Below are 19,180 nucleotides of genomic sequence, written 5' to 3'. Positions count from 1 at the left end.
ATATTTCACCCATCAAAAATCTACTCTTTCCTTCCTCAGTTAGGGCTTCCACCTGACCATTTACTTTAATCTGCTCCTGAGAAACATTTTCCTGACCAATTATTTCTTTCTGTGCTTGATCTAATTCCAGATTCATTTCTGAGACATTCAGAAACTCCATTCACAGACACACTGCTTTCTTGCACAGACAAACAGCTATTACCCACCAGGTTAGAATCCCCCTCTCCATGGCCATAGCAAAACTGGTTAAACACAGAAAACTGCCCAGAGTAATACCACATATCAACATAGTTATAAACTGGATTTTCAAGAGGATACGGTTTCTGCTGTTCTTCCATTGCTTTTTTGACTTGGAGCTGGAGTCTAGCTGTCTCCTGTTGCATCTGTTGAGCTTTCTCCTCAGCAGCCAGAAGCTCCTTAAGTGCTTTTTCTTCTCTTTTAGCAACTTCTTTCTTTCTCTCGTCAGCCTCCTTCTTTCTTTTATCAGCCTCTTTTTTTCTCTCATCAGCTTCTTTCTCCAGCTGGGCCAAGGCTTGTTTCTCTTCCATTCGAATTTCTGCCAGTTTTTGTTCATGTTTAAATTGCAGGCTGTCCATTAGGGCTTGCAGTTTCATTGCTTTTGCTGATGCTTTCTGGCTCATGGTCACTGATCTTTAACCAACAAAGCTCTCAATACCAAAATTCAAATTTGGATAGCGTGGGATTCTGACCCAAAGCTAAATTGACCTGGCTCTGTGGATCCAAGCACGACTACGCCACTGTAACGATGCGGTTCTGGCAGGACCCAACTGAGAGTGCCAATTCATAACTTCAACTACAAAATTGATACACACATATAGACAGCATAATCATAACCAGCAAACCATAACCTTGTCTTAGACACCTCATTTGACCCCCCTTTATGCAAGATTTGGTGCCACTACAGGACTTTGGTTGCAACCATGTTCTATATGGTCCCACTTCAAATCAATAACGTGACACCCTGCACCCTCCTGCTGGCCTGGTGAGGCGCCTGCCCCTCCCTAGCAGTGTCCAGGCTGCCATAAGGCCCTGTTGGAGATCAGGGCTGGAGCCACACGAGACCTGTATGGAGCCCCAGAGGAGCCTGCTCGGCCCCTTGACTCCTCCCTTCACACCCCATCAGACTCCTGGAGCCAGGCCCTCAGCCCGGCCCAGGGGGCGATGAGCTGTGTGGCCAGAGCCCCTCTTGTGGGGAGAACCTGCCGAGCGTGTCTCTGGCCCTTTGTCACTGGACTGCCCCTGAGCCCTCCTGCCCAGCACCAGGGTCTCCAGGCAGGGTGGGGATGGGTCTCGGTGGCTTCTGATACATCGTGTCTCCATCAGCACATCTCCGTTGTCTCCGTGTTCCCCCTGGCTGGCTTGCCCAGCAGCATGTGTGAGGCCCCACAGGAGTCATTCACCCATCCATCACGCCATCTCTCTCCAAAGGCCTGCGTCTCACTGCTGACCAGCCCCTCTCCCTGAGCGCCAACCTGATCCTGGCATCGAGCCCTCAGCCTCCTGGACAGCCACGGGCAGGCAGGGGGGATGGGACGCGGCTGCACACCAGGGGTGACCTACTTCTCTGGCGCTGCCATTGCTGGCCCTTGGCAGCCACAGCCCCCTCAGGCAACACTGCCTGACCACGGCCAAGAGTGACCCTCCCCCGCCCAGTGCGGCCTGCCCTAGGCCACCAGGGCTGGCTCCCAGAGCAAAGAGCAGGGGCTGGCCTGACCGCCTTCCCCCTTTGTCCAGCAGGCAATTATAAAATGGACATTGGCCTGCCACCAGGAGGTGCGGTGTGATCCCTGGGGAGATGGGGTGAGGGCGCCTGCCCCAAAGTCCAGCGCTCCGAACCAGCAATGGGTGTGAGGGCCGCTCGCCAACACACACCTGAGCTCTATGCCGTAGGGAGCCAGCAGTGCCCTTTCCAGTGGGACAAGGCCTTGGTTTCTAGCCCTGCAGCTTGTGACCTGGTGTCTGCCCCGTCAGCGCCTTTCTGCGGGGTCTTCATACTCCTCTCCTGAGGCCATCAGTGGGGCCCATGAGAGTCGGGCACCTCCAGATAATGCCCATAAACACACTCTGGCTGAGTGACAGGTCTGCAGAGCGGCTTGTCTGGAGTTCCTGGCGAAAGCAGAGTGGGGGTGGGCAGACAGTATGTGGGTGACCCGTAGGAGTCCCCTGGAGTATGTCACTCATAACCGAGGCATGCGTCCCAAGCACATGCCCAAAACGCTGTACCCAGCAGCATGTGTCTGCCTCACACTCACACACATGTAAATATGTACATATGTGACCACACGCCTTGTTCTGTGCGTGTCCCCACACCTTGCCACATGTGCTGCCCTGCAGCCTGGCTGGCTCCAGGACAGTGGCTCACCATCTGTGTTGCTGTGCTGGTGCTTGCAGTTTCCTAGTGTGACTCCCCTCCCCCACCCCCACATGCCTGGTACCTCCCCAAACACCACTCATGAACCCTGGCACCTCCTCCCTGCCCGGCCCTTGCCCCACGGCTGCCTGCATGCTCCAGCAGAGAGCCCTCGAGCTCACGTAGGAACGGGAACAACACAGGGGAAAGGGCAGAGCCCTTTGTTATTAACCCCAAGAGCCAAATTCACCCCAGTGCAACGCAGGCTTATGCAAGTGAGTTGGGGTGTTAACTCAGGGAGAACGTGGCCTGAGCAGCCGGGCCAGGGCCGGGCTGGGCGTTCACCATGCCCCCTGCTTGCTGCCACATACAGTGTGTTTGTTTTGGCTACAGGACAGCACTTTGATAGGCACGCGAGTGCGCGGCACTCCTTGTTTAACACAGAGACCGCGGTGAACCCCAAGTCCACGCTGCGGCGGAGACGGACCATTATCGGATTCCCTAACCTCGCGCTGCGAGACCAAGGTGACAACAACAACTGTACGGCTGCTCTCCCCCTGTCCCAGGCTAGAGAGCACTCAGAGACCGCCAGGAACGTGGCTCCTAAGGGCAGGTGTCCCCAGACCATGCTAGGGGCCGTGCAGCCAGAGCCGAATGCAGGCTGCCCTCATTTGCAGGCAGGGCCACTCCCGCTGCCAGAAATGTGCTGGCTGAAGGAGCAGCCTGGGACTCCACCCAGAGCCTTGGTTTAACACCCTAGGGAGCTCAGGCCAGGCTGGGCAGCTCAGAGATCTGATCAGCCTTCTCCAGCTTTGAGGGCAGGCAGCCAGAACCCCTCTTCCAGGGGCATGCCCTACATTCCCCTGGCTGCCTCAGCCCAGGAGCTACAGCCTGACACCCTGAGCTGGGGAGCAGGGCTGGCTGGTCCATTGTGGAGGAGGCTGGAACAGGTGCCCAGGGTGGGATTCCTAGCCTCGCTTGGGCCTTGCCGTGTGACCGTTTTCTGAAGTGCCCACTAGTTCTGAGGGCCCTGGGTGCGGGTGCCCCAGGTGAGCACCAGGGGCCTGGCTGGAGGGTGCTGAGCACCGGAAGAGGTGGGTGTGCAGCTCCTCTCGGATCTGAGCCCTGGGGAGCCCAGGCTGAGGACAGAGTTCAGGGTCTGCTGCCCTGATGGCCCTTGGTTTGCAGCACCAGCTCCCTGCTGGATTTGGCAGTGCAGTTGCTGGGAGTGTGAGGGGAGCTGTTGCCAGGAAGCCAGTCTTTTGTTCTGGGCTCACGCTCCTGACAGCTCCTCTGTGAAATGCTCTCTTGACAAGCGATTAGGTATAATTTGGGCTCTGTTCACACTGGCTCTTGGAAGGGAGCGCAGGTAAAATGACAGCTAGATCTCTGGTGCACAAGCAGCTTCTTCCCCAGAGAGTTGCACCTCACAGCCCTGGAGTCCAGCCTCTTCCATGACTCCAGAGCAGGATGTCGCGAGCCACCCAGCAGCACTGGCTGGTTCTAGGGAGCCCAAGGGAACCTCATGGGGTGTTTCCTGCAGCCTGGGCACAGAGAATTCCCTTTCGCTGCAGCCCAGCCCAGTCCTGGCTCTGCTCACCACCAGGGCTGGTGCTGTTGGCTAGGCTGAGCTGGGCAGCAGTTAGCAGGGCGGGAGGGTTCCTCTGGGATGGGAGATCACTAACGGCTGGCCTGTACTCCAGCTCAGAGGGGAGAGGCCTTGGCACCACCTTCCAGAGAGGCCAGAGGGAGCTGCTAGCTGTGCTGTGGGCCGCAGGGCGGGAGTCACCCAGCAGGTCAGGAGAGAGGAGGCATGCTGCAAGCCATGGGAAGGGAGGCTCCTTGGGTCTCGGGACCTGTCCTGCTCCCCACACCCCTCATGATAACACCATCACCCCACCCACATTGGGCTCTGTGTGGGCCAGGCCAGGCCCGGCCCCGGAGGAAGCTGTGGCTGGGATTGGGAACCATCTCAGAGACAGGAGCCTGGGGAGACAGCAATCAGACTTCCCCACCCCACGGCTCGGGATGCATTGAGAAGAGCATTGGAGCTGGATTTGGCCAGAACCTGGTGAGAACAGCTTGTGAGATTTCAGCCCAGCCAGATCCTGCCCCTAACCTGACTGCAGCTGTAAACCCCCACCCCCCCAGCCAGTCCAGGGCAGGAGAAGCTCCTGCCCTGCAGCCCTTGCTGGGTCGCAGCGAGGAGTCCCTGGGGGAGCAGCAGCTACATGGCTCCATGTGCTTGACCCAGGGAACCCGGTCCTGCGAGGTTCTGCATGCACAGCTGTCACTGGGAGAAGAGGCTCCTCCACGCTTCTCAGGCCTGGCCCCTCGTTAGCCCAGGTGCTGTTGTGCTGTGCGGGGAGCTCTGCCCTAAAAGCTCTAGGGATGAGCGGGAAGCAGAGCACAGGAGGGTGTCTCGCTTTGCCAGGAGCTCTGAACAGCTAACTCAGGAGGGACTCTGAGTCTGGTGTCACCAGTGGGGTGAAGTACCTCTCGCCCTAGGAGTAGGGGCAGAAAGTGAGGGGTGATGCCTTTATCAGGGCTCCTGCCCTCCCTCACCCCCGTTGGAAAGGCCCCTGCTCTGGCCCGGCTGGGGGGAGCCCCTCTGGCACTTGCAGACCTGCGTGGATTCACCGCGGGGGACCGCAAGGCTCAGCAGACAGTACCGGACAGTGGGTGCTCTCCCATCCCTGGGGTAGGGAAGCGATGCCAAAGCCTGCGCTCAGGAAGGGGGCTTGCATCCAGCCATGTTAAATCTGCAGTGTTGGGGGCACCTGGGGGGTTCATTCCTGTGCCTCTTCCTAATGCTCAGGGATAAGCTGCAGGTGCCAGTGCAGGGCCCTTGGCTTTCCCCAGCATTCGCTTTCTCTGCCCTGGTGGATTTGGGGCACTTCTGTTCCCCACCACCTCCAGCAGTGGCTCTGATTCCCTGGGAGTCAGCAGTCCCCAGCCACGCATTCTGCTGCAAGGCAAGGGCTGGGCACAGCTCTAGACCAGCTATGCCTTTAGACCCGCATAGCCAGTTTGTCCAGACTGGAACCCGCCGGTCAGATCCTCCCCAGGGGAACCCTCTATGCAGGTCCCAAAGCTGGTGCATCCCTAAGGGTCTGCCTGGACCCCAGAGAACAGGGTCATTCCTACAGGAACCCTGGCCTTCCACACTGGCTCCACTGCAGCTGACCTAGCAGGGCCAGGGTCTCTGCTCCACTATTGGGACAGGAGGACAGAGAGGTTCCCAGGCTGATTTCTGCAGAGCCTCTGCCCTGACCCCAGCTCATCCATCCCCCTGCCTGCCCTGACCCACCCCTCCCCTACATGAACACAGGACTGTGCAGAGTGGGGCACTGATGCTGCAGATGGCTGAGCCCGCCTTGCATGGCAAGAAGATTGTTGCGTGGAGGGTCTCCTCTGTTCAGGGCGGGCCCAGCTCTCGCTCTGTTCAGAGGCCAGGCAGAGCTCAGCACCACGCTGACACCCGGTAGCGGGTCAGAGTGCAGGCCAGCCGGGGCTCTGGGTGCCGCGCAGATCCGCGCCTGCCGAGTGTGGTGCGGATAGGTGTGAATGTCGTTCCCAGGGCTCTCCGTGGGCAGTGGGTGAGTGTGCAGCTTGCTAGCCCATCCTGTGACCGGAGCTCCACTAGCCATTCGCTCAGCGCTGATCTGTCCTTGTGTCTGTCCCTGCAGGCAGCAGCAACGGCCCCACATTCACGCCTCACGCAACCATCGGGGAGTCAGTCTCCTGCAGCTTTGTCCCCGAGGCTGCAAATGGGAAGAGCGTGCCCCGGCAGCCCTGCACCCCGCAGCCCCCAGCAGCACCACTGAGAAAGACATTCAGTGACCTTGGGGGAGGCCTGCAGGCGCGCTGCTACCAGCCTCCTGCCAGGATGGAGAGCACAACCACGGCTTGCACCAGCCCTGCCTGCAACGGGCCAAAGGACACCACCTTCTCTCCTCCCTGGAACACAGCTTCCTTCAACTGCTTGAGCCCAGCTGAGGAGGACGCAGCGTATCCCTCGCCTGGCGGCTCCCCGAGGTCCCCAGCCCTGGGCTCGCCTGAGCACTGCAGCGGTGCGGCCTCCTTCTTCATCGCGAAAGACGAGCAGCCAGGAAGCAATGGGCCCCATGCGTTCTCCTGCACTGCTCCAGAGTCCCCACTGAACGCTGCCAGCAGCCAGATGCCTGAGGGGAGAGAGGCCAAGGTGACCTTCCTGGCCAGTGGCGCAGAGGAGGCCGTACCCTCCCGGCTGGAGCTGGGGGGCAGGGCCTGCCCGTTCCGCGAGAGGTCGCTGTCTGTGCCCACAGACTCAGGCTCGCTCTGCTCCGTGGACATCACTTACCCTGAGAACAGAAGAGGCAGCGGGACCTGCGCCCTGAGCTACCCTAGCGTCAGCTCCGAGGGCAGCACCAGCACGGACAATGTCTCCCTGGGGGTGGAGCAGGATGCCCAGCGGAGGCGCCGCTCCAAGAGCATCTCTCTCAAGAAGGCGAAGAAGAAACCGTCTCCCCCCATGCGCAGCGTCTCACTGATTAAAGACGGGCAGGGGCTCAGCGCAGAGCCTGGCACAGCGCTGCCGAAGGAGCTGCGGCCCAAGAGCCTTTGTCTCCCCTTAGATCCTCACGGCCATGGCATGGTGCCCACGGACACCCAGGGTAACACAGCAGTGCCTCCTGCCAGGGACCTGGACGGCGGGCATTTTTCCCAGCACTGGTGCCTCACAGACTGGAAAGCCAACGATCCCTACCGGTCCCTGTCCGGTTCCAGTACTGCCACGGGTACCACAGTGATCGAACGCACGAAGGCCCGGGGCAGCTCTGAGTCCCTCCCCTCCCCTTCCATTTCCAGGGCCACCACGCCCTCCCAGCTCTCCACGGAAGTGGAGCTAAAGATCTCCTCCCCAGGGCGGCCCGCGAGGCTGATGTCCCCCTCCAGTGGCTACTCCAGCCAGTCAGAGACCCTGACACCCACCATCCCCACCTCGGCGATTCTCGGGCACTCCCCCCGCCAGACCGTCAGGGTGAGGCCGCTGGTGCCCGAAAGGAAGTCGTCCCTGCCCCCCCCATCGCCCATGGAAAAAAGCCCCGAGTCCCGGCTCTCCTTCGACCTGCCCGTCACACCCCTGACGCACCTGGACCTTTCTGGGCTGAAGATCTCACTCAAGGGGAAGACCAAGGTGAGCAGGCATCATTCAGACTCCACCTTCGGGACCAAGCGTGGCCCAAAGACGAGCCCGATCCAGCCCGTCATGCCCGTGGTCACCCAGTCGGACCTGAGGTCCGTGCGCCTGCGCTCTGTCAGCAGGTCCGAGCCGGAGGATGACCTGGACAGCCCAGACCGAGCCGAGGAGCATGGGGGCGACGCCATACCACTTCCAGGAAGGAAAGCGAAGCCGCCCGTTGCAGAGAAGCCACCACTGGCCAAACGTCCCCCAAACATCATGGCCAAGCCCCCGCCTCTGCAGGAGGAGTCTCCCCTGGCGTCTCCCACCTCCCCGCCCACGCAACAGGGCATCTCTGCCCAGGAGAGGGGGCTGCAGGATATCTACATGGTCATTCGGAAACCCAAGCCTAAGAGGAGCCCAGAGGCCAGGAGCCACGGAGAGCCCCCCTCTCCGCTGGAGCCCTCCCAGGGCTGCCCAGGGATCTTTTTCTCAGGACTGCGGCGACTGTCCCAGAGCAGCCTGGAGGAGGAGCCCAGAGCCCAGCCGGAGAGGAGTGGCACCCCCCGTGGGCCCGAGGGGGAGAAGAGGAAAGCCAAAGTCCCACCCCCCGTCCCCAAGAAGCCCAGTGTGCTGTACCTGCCGCTCACCCCTCCTCCACCCCACCTGGGAGGCTGCCCGGGGGATCACAGGCTAACGCCCAGCCCCATCATCACCTTGCACGAGGACACCAGCTGCTGCGACCCAGACGCAGACTACCTGCCATCACCCGAGGCCATGGGGAAGAACTCGAGCCCCCCAGCTGCTGCCACGCCCGGGGAGATTCCCGCAGGTCAGTGTCACAGCTGCTCTGCCCCCCCCCCCACAGCAGCCCGGGCATGGCTTGGGAATCACTGCCATGTGCAGCTAGCCGGGACGTCTGGCTGCTGCCTCTGCACGGCTCACTGCACACCCGGGTGCACAGCCTTGGCCACGCAGCTCCTTGCGGCATGGCCAGACACCATTCGACAGCGTTTGTGTTAGACCCCAGAGCTCCACCCACACCGCTGCACAGGGATCGCCCCACCCAGCCCTGAAAAGCAGCCACCTCTGTGGCAGAGCATGGCAGCTGCTGACTAGCCCAGAGATGTAACAGACCCAGTAGAGAGAGGAACGTGTCTGCAAGGGAAGTGGGCTGCCCCGAAGGGCAGGGTGGAGTAAGCGCCGGCAGGCAGGTAGCAGCTGACTAATCTAGCCCTGGTCCTGGCACTGGCTTGCTGGGCTCCTGTCAGCCGGTCTCTCCTGGCCTGCCCGCCCCAGGGGCACTGGAAGGCTCCCTTGGCTGAGGAGGGGAAGGGGGTTTTATTAGCTAACATGTCCATTGCAATGGTGTCGACGGGCCCTGCTGTGCTAGGCGCTGTACAGACACAGCATCGCAGAGAGTTCTCATGGTCCATTAGCCAGGGCAGACATGGGGAAGGGGCAGAACACCCCAGCAGAGTGACCCATGGCAGGGCAGCAAGTGGGGGGGCACTCAAGAAGGGTTCAGCTACTTGGGAGGGAGAGGGAGGGTAAGAGGGCGGATGTGGAGTGAGGCTGAGGGAGGAAGTGGGGGGTTGGACAAACAGTCGGTGAGCACAGGGCAGAGAATGTCCAGCCGCGCCGCAGTGAGTTCTGTGCACGTGAGGAGCCCTGGCTTTGGCTGCAGCGACTGGCTCCTCTCTGCCGCGTTTCCCCACAGCCCACGCGGGGTGGGGTGCGTTCCCCAGAGGGGGTATAAAGGTGGGAAGCTACCCATGCCAGGATGTGGCCAGGGCACCCTGGGACGCCCAGCCTGAGACCTCCCGTGGCCAGCAGCCAGAGCTGCCTGTGCGAGGACTGCAGGATCAGAGCCCTGCCTGCTCATTGCCTGAGTCTCACTGTAGCCCAGGTGTCTCCCAGGCGGTGCGTGTGTGCAGGAAGCGGAGCTGCGTGCTCATGCCATCTGGTCAGTCACAGCGCCCAGGGAGGCAGGCAGGACAGCTGCTGCTGGCACTAACTCTGGGATTCTGCTCCTGTTGAGCCACAGGAATGTACAGAGCCAGGTTACTGGGGTGCCCGGGCCAGGCACACATATGGATACAGGTATCCTCAGCTTGCTCCAACGGGCTGACTCCACGCATCTCCTGGGAAAGGCCACCGCCACGCTGGGGACATTCCCCTCCATCCTGCTCTCAGCAAGCCCAGCTCACGGCTCTTCTTCCCTCTGTCTAGGCGATTTCGTGGAGCTCAGCGCTGATGAGAGGAATTTTGTAAGTGACAAAACAGCCGAGTCGATAGTGGAAGAGGATGATGATGTATTTGTGACGACCCGTACGACAGAGGATCTATTTACCGTCATCCACAGGTACCAGCCCACGTTGTGAATGGAAAACCCCCACCCCCGTCGCGTTTACCCACCATAGAATCATAGAATATCAGGATTGGGAGGGACCTCAGGAGGTCATCTAGTCCAACCTCCTGCTCAAAGCAGGACCAATCCCCAAACAGATTTTTACTCCAGTTCCCTAAATGGCCCCCTCAAGGATTGAACTCACAACCCCATGGTTTAGCAGGCCAATGCTCAAACCACTGAGCTATCCCTCCCCGCCCCCCACTGTTGGCCTCTGGGAGTCTCCAGCCCAGTTATTGGGGGCTGGTCTCTGCAGAGCCAAGGACTGAGCAAGCCTGAATACAGATAAACTCATCTGGGTGAGGCCAGTCCCGGCTCCAAGGATAAACAAGGCCCCTCTGTCTCCAGGGCTACTGGCCTGGCCCCCACCCCAAGCACTGAGTGCCCTGAGCAGACCAGGGCAAGAGAGATGGCCGTGGCATGGCACCCCGGTTCTAGTTGTGTGTCTCAGGGCACTCGGGGTCTTCTGCAGCAAGCCCCAGCCATTTTGGTGGTGCTGGGCCCGTTGCTCATCGAGAGGCCGGTGTGACGGGTTGGATCACAGAAACCCCCTTGGGAACTGCCAACTGATGTGCCAAGACTACTTTTGCCCCTGCTTTCCCTGCCAGCTTGGGACTCCAGCACCCTTTCTTGTTGAGCCAGACATGCCAGTCTGCTCCAACACAGACCCAGGGTCTGAACCATGTGCCCCAAAACTGCAGACTTAACTGAAAGCAACTTAAGAAGTGTTCCTGTCTTTAACACTCAGATGCCCAACTCCCAATGGGGTCCAAACCCCAAATTAATCCATTTTACTCATAAATTGTTTACCCTCTATAGCACTGATAGAGAGATATGCACAGCTGTTTGCCCTCCCCCCCCCCAGTATTAATACATACTCTGGGTTAATTAATAAGTAAAAGGTGATTTTAATAAATACCGAAAGTAGGATTTAAGTGGTTCCAAGTAATAGCAGACAGAACAAAGTGAATTACAAAGCAAAATAAAATAGAACATGCAAGTCTATATCTAATACAGTAAGAAACCTCAATACAGATAAAATCTCACCCTCAGAGATGTTTCAATAAGTTTCTTTCACAGACTGGACGCCTTCCTAGTCTGGGCACAGTCCTTTCCCCGGGTACAGCCCTTGTTCCAGCTCAGGTGGTAGCTAGGGGATTTCTCATGATGGCCACCCCCCTTTGTTCTGTTCCACCCACTTATATAGCTTTTGCAAAATGCGGCAATTCTTTTTCCCTCTGGGTTCCCACACCTCCTTCTCAATGGAAAAACACCAGGTTAAAGATGGATTCCAGTTCAGGTGACATGATCACATGTCACTGTAAGACCCTAAGCCTTCATTCCTCCCGGCCTGACTCACGGGAAGGCCTGCAAACAGAGCCATCCACAGTCAATTGTCCTGGTTGATGGGAACCATCAAGATTCCAAACCACCATTAATGGGCCACATCTTGCATAATTACAATAGGCCCTCAGAGTTATATTTCACATTTCTAGTTTCAGATACAAGAATGATACATACATACAAATAGGATGACCACACTCAGTAGATTATAAGCTTTGTAATGATACCTTACAAGAGACCTTTTGCATGAAGCATATTTTAGTTACATTATATTCACACTCATCAGCATACTTTCATAAAACTATATAGAGTGCACTGTCACACGGCTCTAAAGCCTGGACGGATTTCTCTCCAGGACGCTGGGCGGCGCTCCACAGAGAGCCCTGGGCAGCCAGCTGCCTTTATTTCAGAGCTTGTGTTCCTGGCCCGCTCTCAGCACAGGACCAGACATGGAACCCGAGTCTCACCCTGTGCCCCCAGGAGCCCTTTGTGCCTGGGACTGGCCCAGCCACAGAGATGACCCTGGGAATGGCACCAGGCCAGGGCTCCCGTCTGTCTGCACTGGCTGAGGCAGCAGCCCTTTGGCCAGGCCCCATTCAGTTCTGCCAGGTAGCCAGGGCTTGTCACAGGAGCTGGACGGCTCTGTGCTGGCGGGATTGTGGGGCACCCGGAGACTGGGGAGTCTGTAGCTCCTCGCTGGTCATCGCCACCTGCTGGCTGCTCTGTGGCCTCTCGGAAGGGAAGTGGGTGCATTCAATGCAGTTCCTGCTATCCACAGCGCATCCCCCCCATCGCCAGTGGCACCAGTTGTCTCCCTTGCTGGCCAAACACTGGATGTGCCAAGTGACCTAGAGGCTGAACTCCCCTCCCCTCCTGGTCCGGGCACTGGGACGAGCGGGAGGGTGGCACCATGGCAGAATTTAGCACTCCCTGCTTCTGCCTCTGCTCTCCTCATCCAGGGGGAAGAGGGTCAGGGTCCAGAGCTGCCAGGCCAGGACCTCTCACCGGCCTGAGAGTCCTTTGCAGGCAGTGTTGGGCCAGATTCATACTTAAAGCAGCACTACTGACTTTAAGGGCTGGCACCAGGGGTGAATTTGGCCTATTCTCGGTGATGTGTATATATATTCTCTATGATTCTATGATTATATTCTTTGTTATGCCATGGAGCTCAGTGAAGTAACTGGGTTCTGCATCTTTCGGCACTGATTGGCCATGCTGGATTTGCTGTTATACATAAGTTTCCAGTGGCTGGAACATTTCCGGGTTGCAGTGAGGGCACGGCCACATGTCTGGGGGTCAGGCATAAACCACAGTTATGGGTGGGATGCAGCCACCTGCCTGGGGGTTGTGGGGAATGCCCCTTTGCGAGCGCCCCCACCTCAGGAGCTGGCACACACCGCCACAGCCACGCCAACCACAGGCTTCTTTTGTCTTTAGGTCGAAGAGGAAGCTGCTGGGCTGGAAGGAGCCAGGAGACGCCTTTGGCAGCAGGCAGAATTCTCACTCCCCAGTGAAGAACCCAGCCGGGCTCCCGGCCTGCGAGTCCCCCGCAGCGGGGGGTGGCCCCGGCAGACCCTCCAGTCGGAATGAAGACTTCAAGGCCCTGCTACAGAAGAAAGGCAGCAAGGCCAGTCCCGGGACTCGCACCTCCGCAGCAGAGCTTCTCAAGAGCACAAATCCACTGGCTCGGCGGGTCATGATGGAGTTTGCCCCCGAGTTAGACAACCCAAGCGGTGCCAGAACCCAGCCCTGACCACCCCGAGTTCATCCTGGCCAGGGAGGGGTGGAGACAGCATTGCTGAGAGTTTTATGCTGGCTCTTCAAAGCCCAGCTCCAGCTGCAGGGGCTGCACCCTCCCAGGCTGGGTGCTGTGAGGACATCCTGTCCTGCTGGGATTTGTTTCATTTTTTCCTTTCTTTATTGGCAATTTACGAATCTTTTTTGTGTCTCCCTGGGGACTCCAGCAGACGGAAGGTAAATGTCTTAACTACAGAGCCCGCCCCCCTGTGCAGTCAGCTCCTGGCATTGTTTCCGGAGGAGATACAGTGGAAGGAGACGGTTGTGGAATGGAGAAGGCAGACATCGGTCATCATGAGCAGGGCCTTCATCAGATGATAGTGGGCTTCCCATTCATTCCCAGGGTCTGATGACAAGTGTGGACTTCCCTCCTGCTCTTTGGGGCTCTGCAAACGGACTCCAGTTCAGCCCCAGTTGTAACCCAGTGTCCACGACGAAGCTAGCTTGAAACTGTTCAGTCGCTTCGGCAAGTGGTACTTTAAATGGCTTTGATCATGCAAAATGTTGATGATGTTTTTTCTCTTTCATTTGATCTTGTAATTTTCATTCCCCGGGCAAAGTTCCCAGTGTTGAGTTGAGTTGAACAGATGGAAATTCGCGGCAGCAGAGACGGAAGGGCCAGTTAGAATGTAGGTTGCTTTGGAAGAACTGAGATGCTTCAGACCCATTGTTCAACCAAATTGACCCTCAGTCACTCACTGGCCAGGTTCTAACGCTCTTCTGAGAGCTTCCACCGGTGCTGTCAACTCGATGCCAGCTGCCAGCCCCTGGTGATGCTGCAGGGAGAGGACTGGGCCTGTTGTCAGCCAAAAGGAAGGAACATCCAGCACTGATGCTCAGAGAGGGAGCAAGCCCAGGCCAGGCCCAGCCCTGCCATGAGTGCTGTATACTCAGCCCAGTGGGAATCTGTCTGGGCACAAGGGGCCACATGCTCTTAGCAGGACCAAGGCCTGAAATGGCAAGTGCCTGGGGCAAACTGATCCTTGGTGTAGCCTGGCTACCCTTGGGATTCTGTTCAGGATGACTTTGGCCCAGCCCACCTACGAAAGGAGGTGCTTTTCTGCAAAGAAAATGTGAAGGCTGAAGCAACTTGCTGAAGACTGACTTAGCTAGAGACACTTGGCGAGTCATTGGTAAAATGGCTTGTCTCCCCTCCGCTGGCTCTGTGTGTCTCATAGGATTGAAGGGCATCATAGGAGGCCATGGACTCAGCCTCACCAGGAATCTTCACAGCCTGGTTCCTCCTGCCCCTACTGGAAACAGTCTAGAGAGTCTAGGGTCCTACTGAGAAAGGCATGGAGCACGGGAGGGACCCACGGCATGGCCCTCCCTGCCCAGACACCAAATATCCCAGGGACCAGCCCCGTGAGTTCTGCCCAAACCATATTGTAGCTGGCCTTGAGGAATGAGACAACTCCTCTCCTGTGAATCAGATGAGAGTCGTGTCTCAGGAGGTGTTAGGCATGGCTTATTTTCCTTCGTAAGACAAACTCTTACCTATCAATCTGATCTGACCTCAGCTATCTCCCACCGGCCCGCCCGCCTTCCATCTAGGATATCTGAGGAGTCCGTCACCTTGCTCACTAAACGCACTTTACCCATGCTCTGATGTGTCCCTCCGACGCAGGCAGGCTGCCATTCGGTGGAGTTATGCCTGGGCTGAGCCAGGCGCCATGTTCCTGCGACACAGGAGCATTGTATGTGCGCACAGCTGGGCCATCCTGCTCCGTGCACACTTGTCACACGCACAGTGGGTGCCCGCTGATGTAACAAGGATGCACAAATCCTGGCCAAGTCGTGTACAGGCTGCTTGGCAGCAGCCCAACCCCCCTTGAATGCGGTGACAATCACTGAAGAGCCGAGGCCCCAGCCTGCTTCCATCCCCAGCCCCCAACACACACTCAGGCAGTGCCCTACTCCCCATTGGCACTTGCACTGCAAGCCCCCGGGCTGGCTGGCCTGCTCCCTGCTAGACAGCTTTGGGTTGTCTGATAGGTGCCTGAGCCATAACTGGATTTCAGACCCCTCCGAGGTGAGGGGTGTTGGGTCAGGGGTTTGCTCTGGCCCCATTCTTGGCTTTCAGATAACAGATTCCCCTCTCCTGAGCTTCCTCCTGCTGTGCAGACCTGGGTCGGATACAAAATGCCCCCAAATCACAACAGGCTTTCACAAGTCCGATTTCTGTGAATGCATCTGTCAGGGTCCCCGCTTCACACGCATAGCTCTGTGAGCTCCCTCGTGCGCAGCCCCTGTGCTCTCGCGGAAGCGAATCAGCAGTGGGTTTGGGGAATTGCTCGCTTTAAAGCAAAGCTACTGAAATGTTCTCAGCACCAAGTGCGGTCTTTGTATTGCTGAGTCGGGGCCCAATCCTGGGAGTGCCCTGCACTCCTGGTGACTCAGCCCCTTACAGAGTCCCAAGGGCCTGTATTGATATTTTACCAAATAAGATGCTTTCCCCAGCCTGCTTTCCCCTCACTCTCTGTCAGTCCCGAGAGCTGCTACCGAAGGAACATACTGATCAAAGACACCCAGCCTGCTCACTTAATATTTTTAACATAATAATAATAATAAAAGTGGGGGGAAACAACCTGCCAGTGCTGTGATCAAAGGTGCAGCTGTCTGCTTCCCATCAGCCCCCCCGCCAGGCTCTGGCATGCTCCATGCAAGGAGCGCACAGCAGGAGATGGGGTGATGGCAGCATGGAAGGAGCTGGCAGCATGGAAGGAGCCAGCAGCACGTTCATCTGAGGGCAGCCCCCAGTCCTCAGCATGCCCCCGGAACTAGCTGCTGGGTCTGATTCCCTAGGCAGCCCTTCTGCAGCAGCTGGGAGATCCAGACCCTGGGGAGACACCCGGAAGGAGTGGGCAGCAATGGGTGATCGTGTCCCTGTTCTGGTTATATAGCACTTGCTATGCATGACGCTTTGCAGAGAGGCAGAGACAGTAGACATGTGTGTGAGGCTACAGGGGTGCAGAGAGAACTCCCTGCTGACAGGCCAGGATGCTGCCACACCACCGAGAAAGAGCTTCTAGTAGCCAGGGTCAGCACGAGCAGTGAATTGTTCTGGCTACACCTAGTGGCAAAAGGAAGGAAAAGCAGACATAATTGGCAAATCCATGAGTTGTTAGGAAAGGCTCAGAGACTGAGCCCTCTACAGACCAGAGCTGGGTCTGCCCCTGAACTAGACATCACAGCTAGGCCAAGTACACCTCTACCCCGATATAACGTGACCCGATATAACACAAATTCAGATATAACGTGGTAAAGGAGCGCTCCGGGGGGGGGGGGGGGGTCTGCATACTCTGGTGGATCAAAGCAAGTTTGATATAACGCAGTTTCACCTATAACACGGTAAGATTTTTTGGCTCCCGAGGACAGCGTTATATTGGGGAAGAGGTGTAATAACTAAAAACAAGGCAGGTGAATGTAGTGGGAGCCAGGATTCTGCTGAGATCCATGCACTTTCCTGTGACTGCGCGCAGGCCAGACTTGTGAGGAACGGGAAATCAGTGGGGCAACAAAGTCAGAGCTGACCTGCTGTGATAGGGTTATTTATTCTGGTGCAGCACAACTCTGCCTGGTAATTTCGAGGCTGCTGTTTGTGTAAGCAAAGTTGTCACAAGGGGGCCATTGTTGGTAGGCATTTGGCAATGGCCAGGCATTCAGGAAATGCCTCACGGATACAATGTCCCAGGGACTGAAGCACCAAGGTTTATTCACCCTGCAAATGGTGTGATTCCTGAGTCGCCTGCTTAAATAGTTTGTCATCCAAAAACACTGCCATGTGCCCGGTCTCACAAACGAGGTCAAGCCAAGTTAGGTAGCCTGGGAGTGACCTCCGGTTTGGGCATTGTCACAAGCAACAAACCAGCTCCTAGAATAGGGCTCAGGGCTCACAAACCAGAGAGCCAGTTCCAGGGATCCCCACACTCAGCCAGCTCAGCCCAGCAGCAGCATTTCAGAGGCGCTTGTGCAAACCTATTGTTGGTTCCATTCCCATGAGGAGGGCCGTGCACTCGCCTTGTGCTGTCCCTGCACCGCGGCTCTGGAGAGGACGGAGTCACAGCAGTAACTTTCATGTCTATGTTGTGTGCAATGTCCATGCCTGGCACCTTCCCACTAGCAGCCCCAGCAACATGGGGGATACAGTCCTAACAGGCGCATTACAGCTGTGTTAATGGGATGGGAAGTGCTCCGGGCTTTGACCCTATCCAGGCTTTTCTTTGGAATCTCTCCTTCCATTTCTAAGAATTAAACCCCCAAAACCTAGCCAGGTTAGCCAATTGTACTGTAAGTCCTAAAACCTACTGCCAGGAGCTCCCCACAGCCAGGCCCCGGGCATGTCAGGAGGTGTTAGTGACCAAGTTAGTGCCTATGTGTAGCCGCAGTGTCAAGTGGGGGCCAGGCACCGAAGCCCGGCCTAGGGTTCAGATGGCAGTGTACTCAAAATAGCTGGCCCCTCCTGCCAGGCCTGGTGCCATGGCTACACCACTATTTTTAGCGTGCCTGCTCGATTCCAGCTAGCGCAGGTCTGGCTGCCTGAGCTAGAAATTCCCTCTCCAGCTCCAGTGTAGATGTACCCACAAAGACACCATCCACAATCCACACACAGCACAGTGTGGGCCAGCTGCAGGTGGGGCAAGGCAGGCAGACATTCACATTACAAACAGCCCCATTCAGAGTCCAGCATTCACCAAAGGGGAAAACTAGATACCTGCTCAAAAGCAAAGTCCAGATCCACCAGGCCCAGACCCCTGAGGTGGCCCTGGCCTCTCAGGCCCTGCTCTAGACAAAACATAGACACAGTGTTTGAAAGTGGGTCTCACAAACTGTGGGGTGCAAACCACAGCATGAATAACTGGCTTGACCAGAGGGCTCCCAACCCCTGCCAGGCAAACTGGTAGCAGCAAGACTTGCCTTGCTCATTTACCTGTCCCAGTTTGCAGGGTCTCCACTGAAATCCAGGGGTTCTCTATCTAAACGTTTCCTTGCTTGACTTCAGGGCCAAACCTCCATTGGCTCAGAGCTTGCATCACACACAGTCCCTGGAGGACAGGACATTTCGGCTGGAAGCCCCCAGAGTGTGAGGCACCAATAAGAACCTTGCATGGCCCATACACATCTACCTGATCCCTAATGATCAAACCGTGACTTGAGGGACACAGGGCAGTTAGTAGTTGCTGTCTGATGACTAACGGGTGGACAAGAACTTGACATTTAATGGAGGATTTTGGGGGGAAAAAATCTGGAATTTGCTTCCTTCTGTATTTTTCTAAATACCAATGTGCTGTTGTGTATGACCCTTTGCACGTGGTGAAAGGAACTCATCGCAGCAAGCGAGCACATGCCCAGCAGCTCCCCCACCTCATCCAGGACCGGCTGAGGCAAAACAGGAGTGGGGTATCCGAGAGGGATGCCCTGCCATGAGTGGCCTTCCCTTTGGAATGTGATGGTACAAGGACAACCCTGCAGCAGACCATGGTGAACGACAGTGACTCAAGGTCCTGATCCTGTCACGCTGATTCCAGCAGGAGCACTGGCGCTTAGCACCAGAGCTGGCTATATAATGCAAAGAGCTGTGATATTTTCACAGACAAAAACGCTGGGTTTGTGGGGCCGTTATTGCCAGCTGGTGAAGATTTGGATTCCAGTGGGGTATGCGGGAAGACACCAGTCCTGGTGGCACCATGCATTTCGGCACAGGTGGGGGGTTTGTCTGGATAGTCATGCAGGTGAAGGGCACGTTAGGTGGTGGGTGCTATTCTTCTGTTTTAAAAGTTTCAGGTATCCAATCAGAGTCAAAATGATGCCATGTGACTTCAAGGACCAGTCACACCCCACGAATAACAGCTAGTGGCTAGTCACAGTAAAGAGCTCACAACCCAGCTGGAAATCTTTGGTCCAAACTAATCAGCAAATATTTGTGAAGGCCAGAAACCCAGGAACTGCTTGTGAACTGGTAAAAGGGCTAAATTCACAATGAATTGTTCGACCCGCTTCCCTCAGCACCCCCAGGATCTGTTCAGAATCGTGCCCTTTCCATGAGTTCTTAGGCTACTCACCTATCAGCCAGGCCAGGGGATAGCAGATGTTTCCA

General features: G+C 57.0%; 1 protein-coding gene across 4 annotated transcripts in view; it reads left to right on the top strand.

Annotated features, from left to right (window-relative positions):
- The window catches only part of NHSL2 (NHS like 2), a 155,254-nt gene extending 139,697 nt beyond the window's left edge, over positions 1–15,557 (top strand). For 3 of the 4 annotated variants that reach the window (XM_026653381.2, XM_024197096.2, XM_024197086.2), the window contains exons 5-8: positions 2,765–2,896; positions 6,061–8,364; positions 9,765–9,897; positions 12,724–15,557. In XM_026653381.2, the coding sequence (XP_026509166.1) occupies positions 2,765–2,896; positions 6,061–8,364; positions 9,765–9,897; positions 12,724–13,039 (2,885 nt within the window). In that variant the 3' untranslated portion in view covers positions 13,040–15,557. The remainder of the gene's footprint in view (positions 1–2,764; positions 2,897–6,060; positions 8,365–9,764; positions 9,898–12,723) is intronic. The other variant, XM_024197104.2, reaches the window with a different exon arrangement.
- The last annotated feature ends 3,623 nt before the right edge of the window (positions 15,558–19,180 follow it).

The sequence above is a fragment of the Terrapene carolina genome, unplaced genomic scaffold (genome assembly GCF_002925995.2).
Source record: "Terrapene carolina triunguis isolate 2854851 unplaced genomic scaffold, T_m_triunguis-2.0 Scaffold137, whole genome shotgun sequence".
Classification (NCBI taxonomy): Eukaryota; Metazoa; Chordata; order Testudines; family Emydidae; genus Terrapene; species Terrapene triunguis.
The sequence above is the reverse complement of the archived record's forward strand: the minus strand, read 5'-3'. Positions and strand labels throughout refer to the sequence as shown.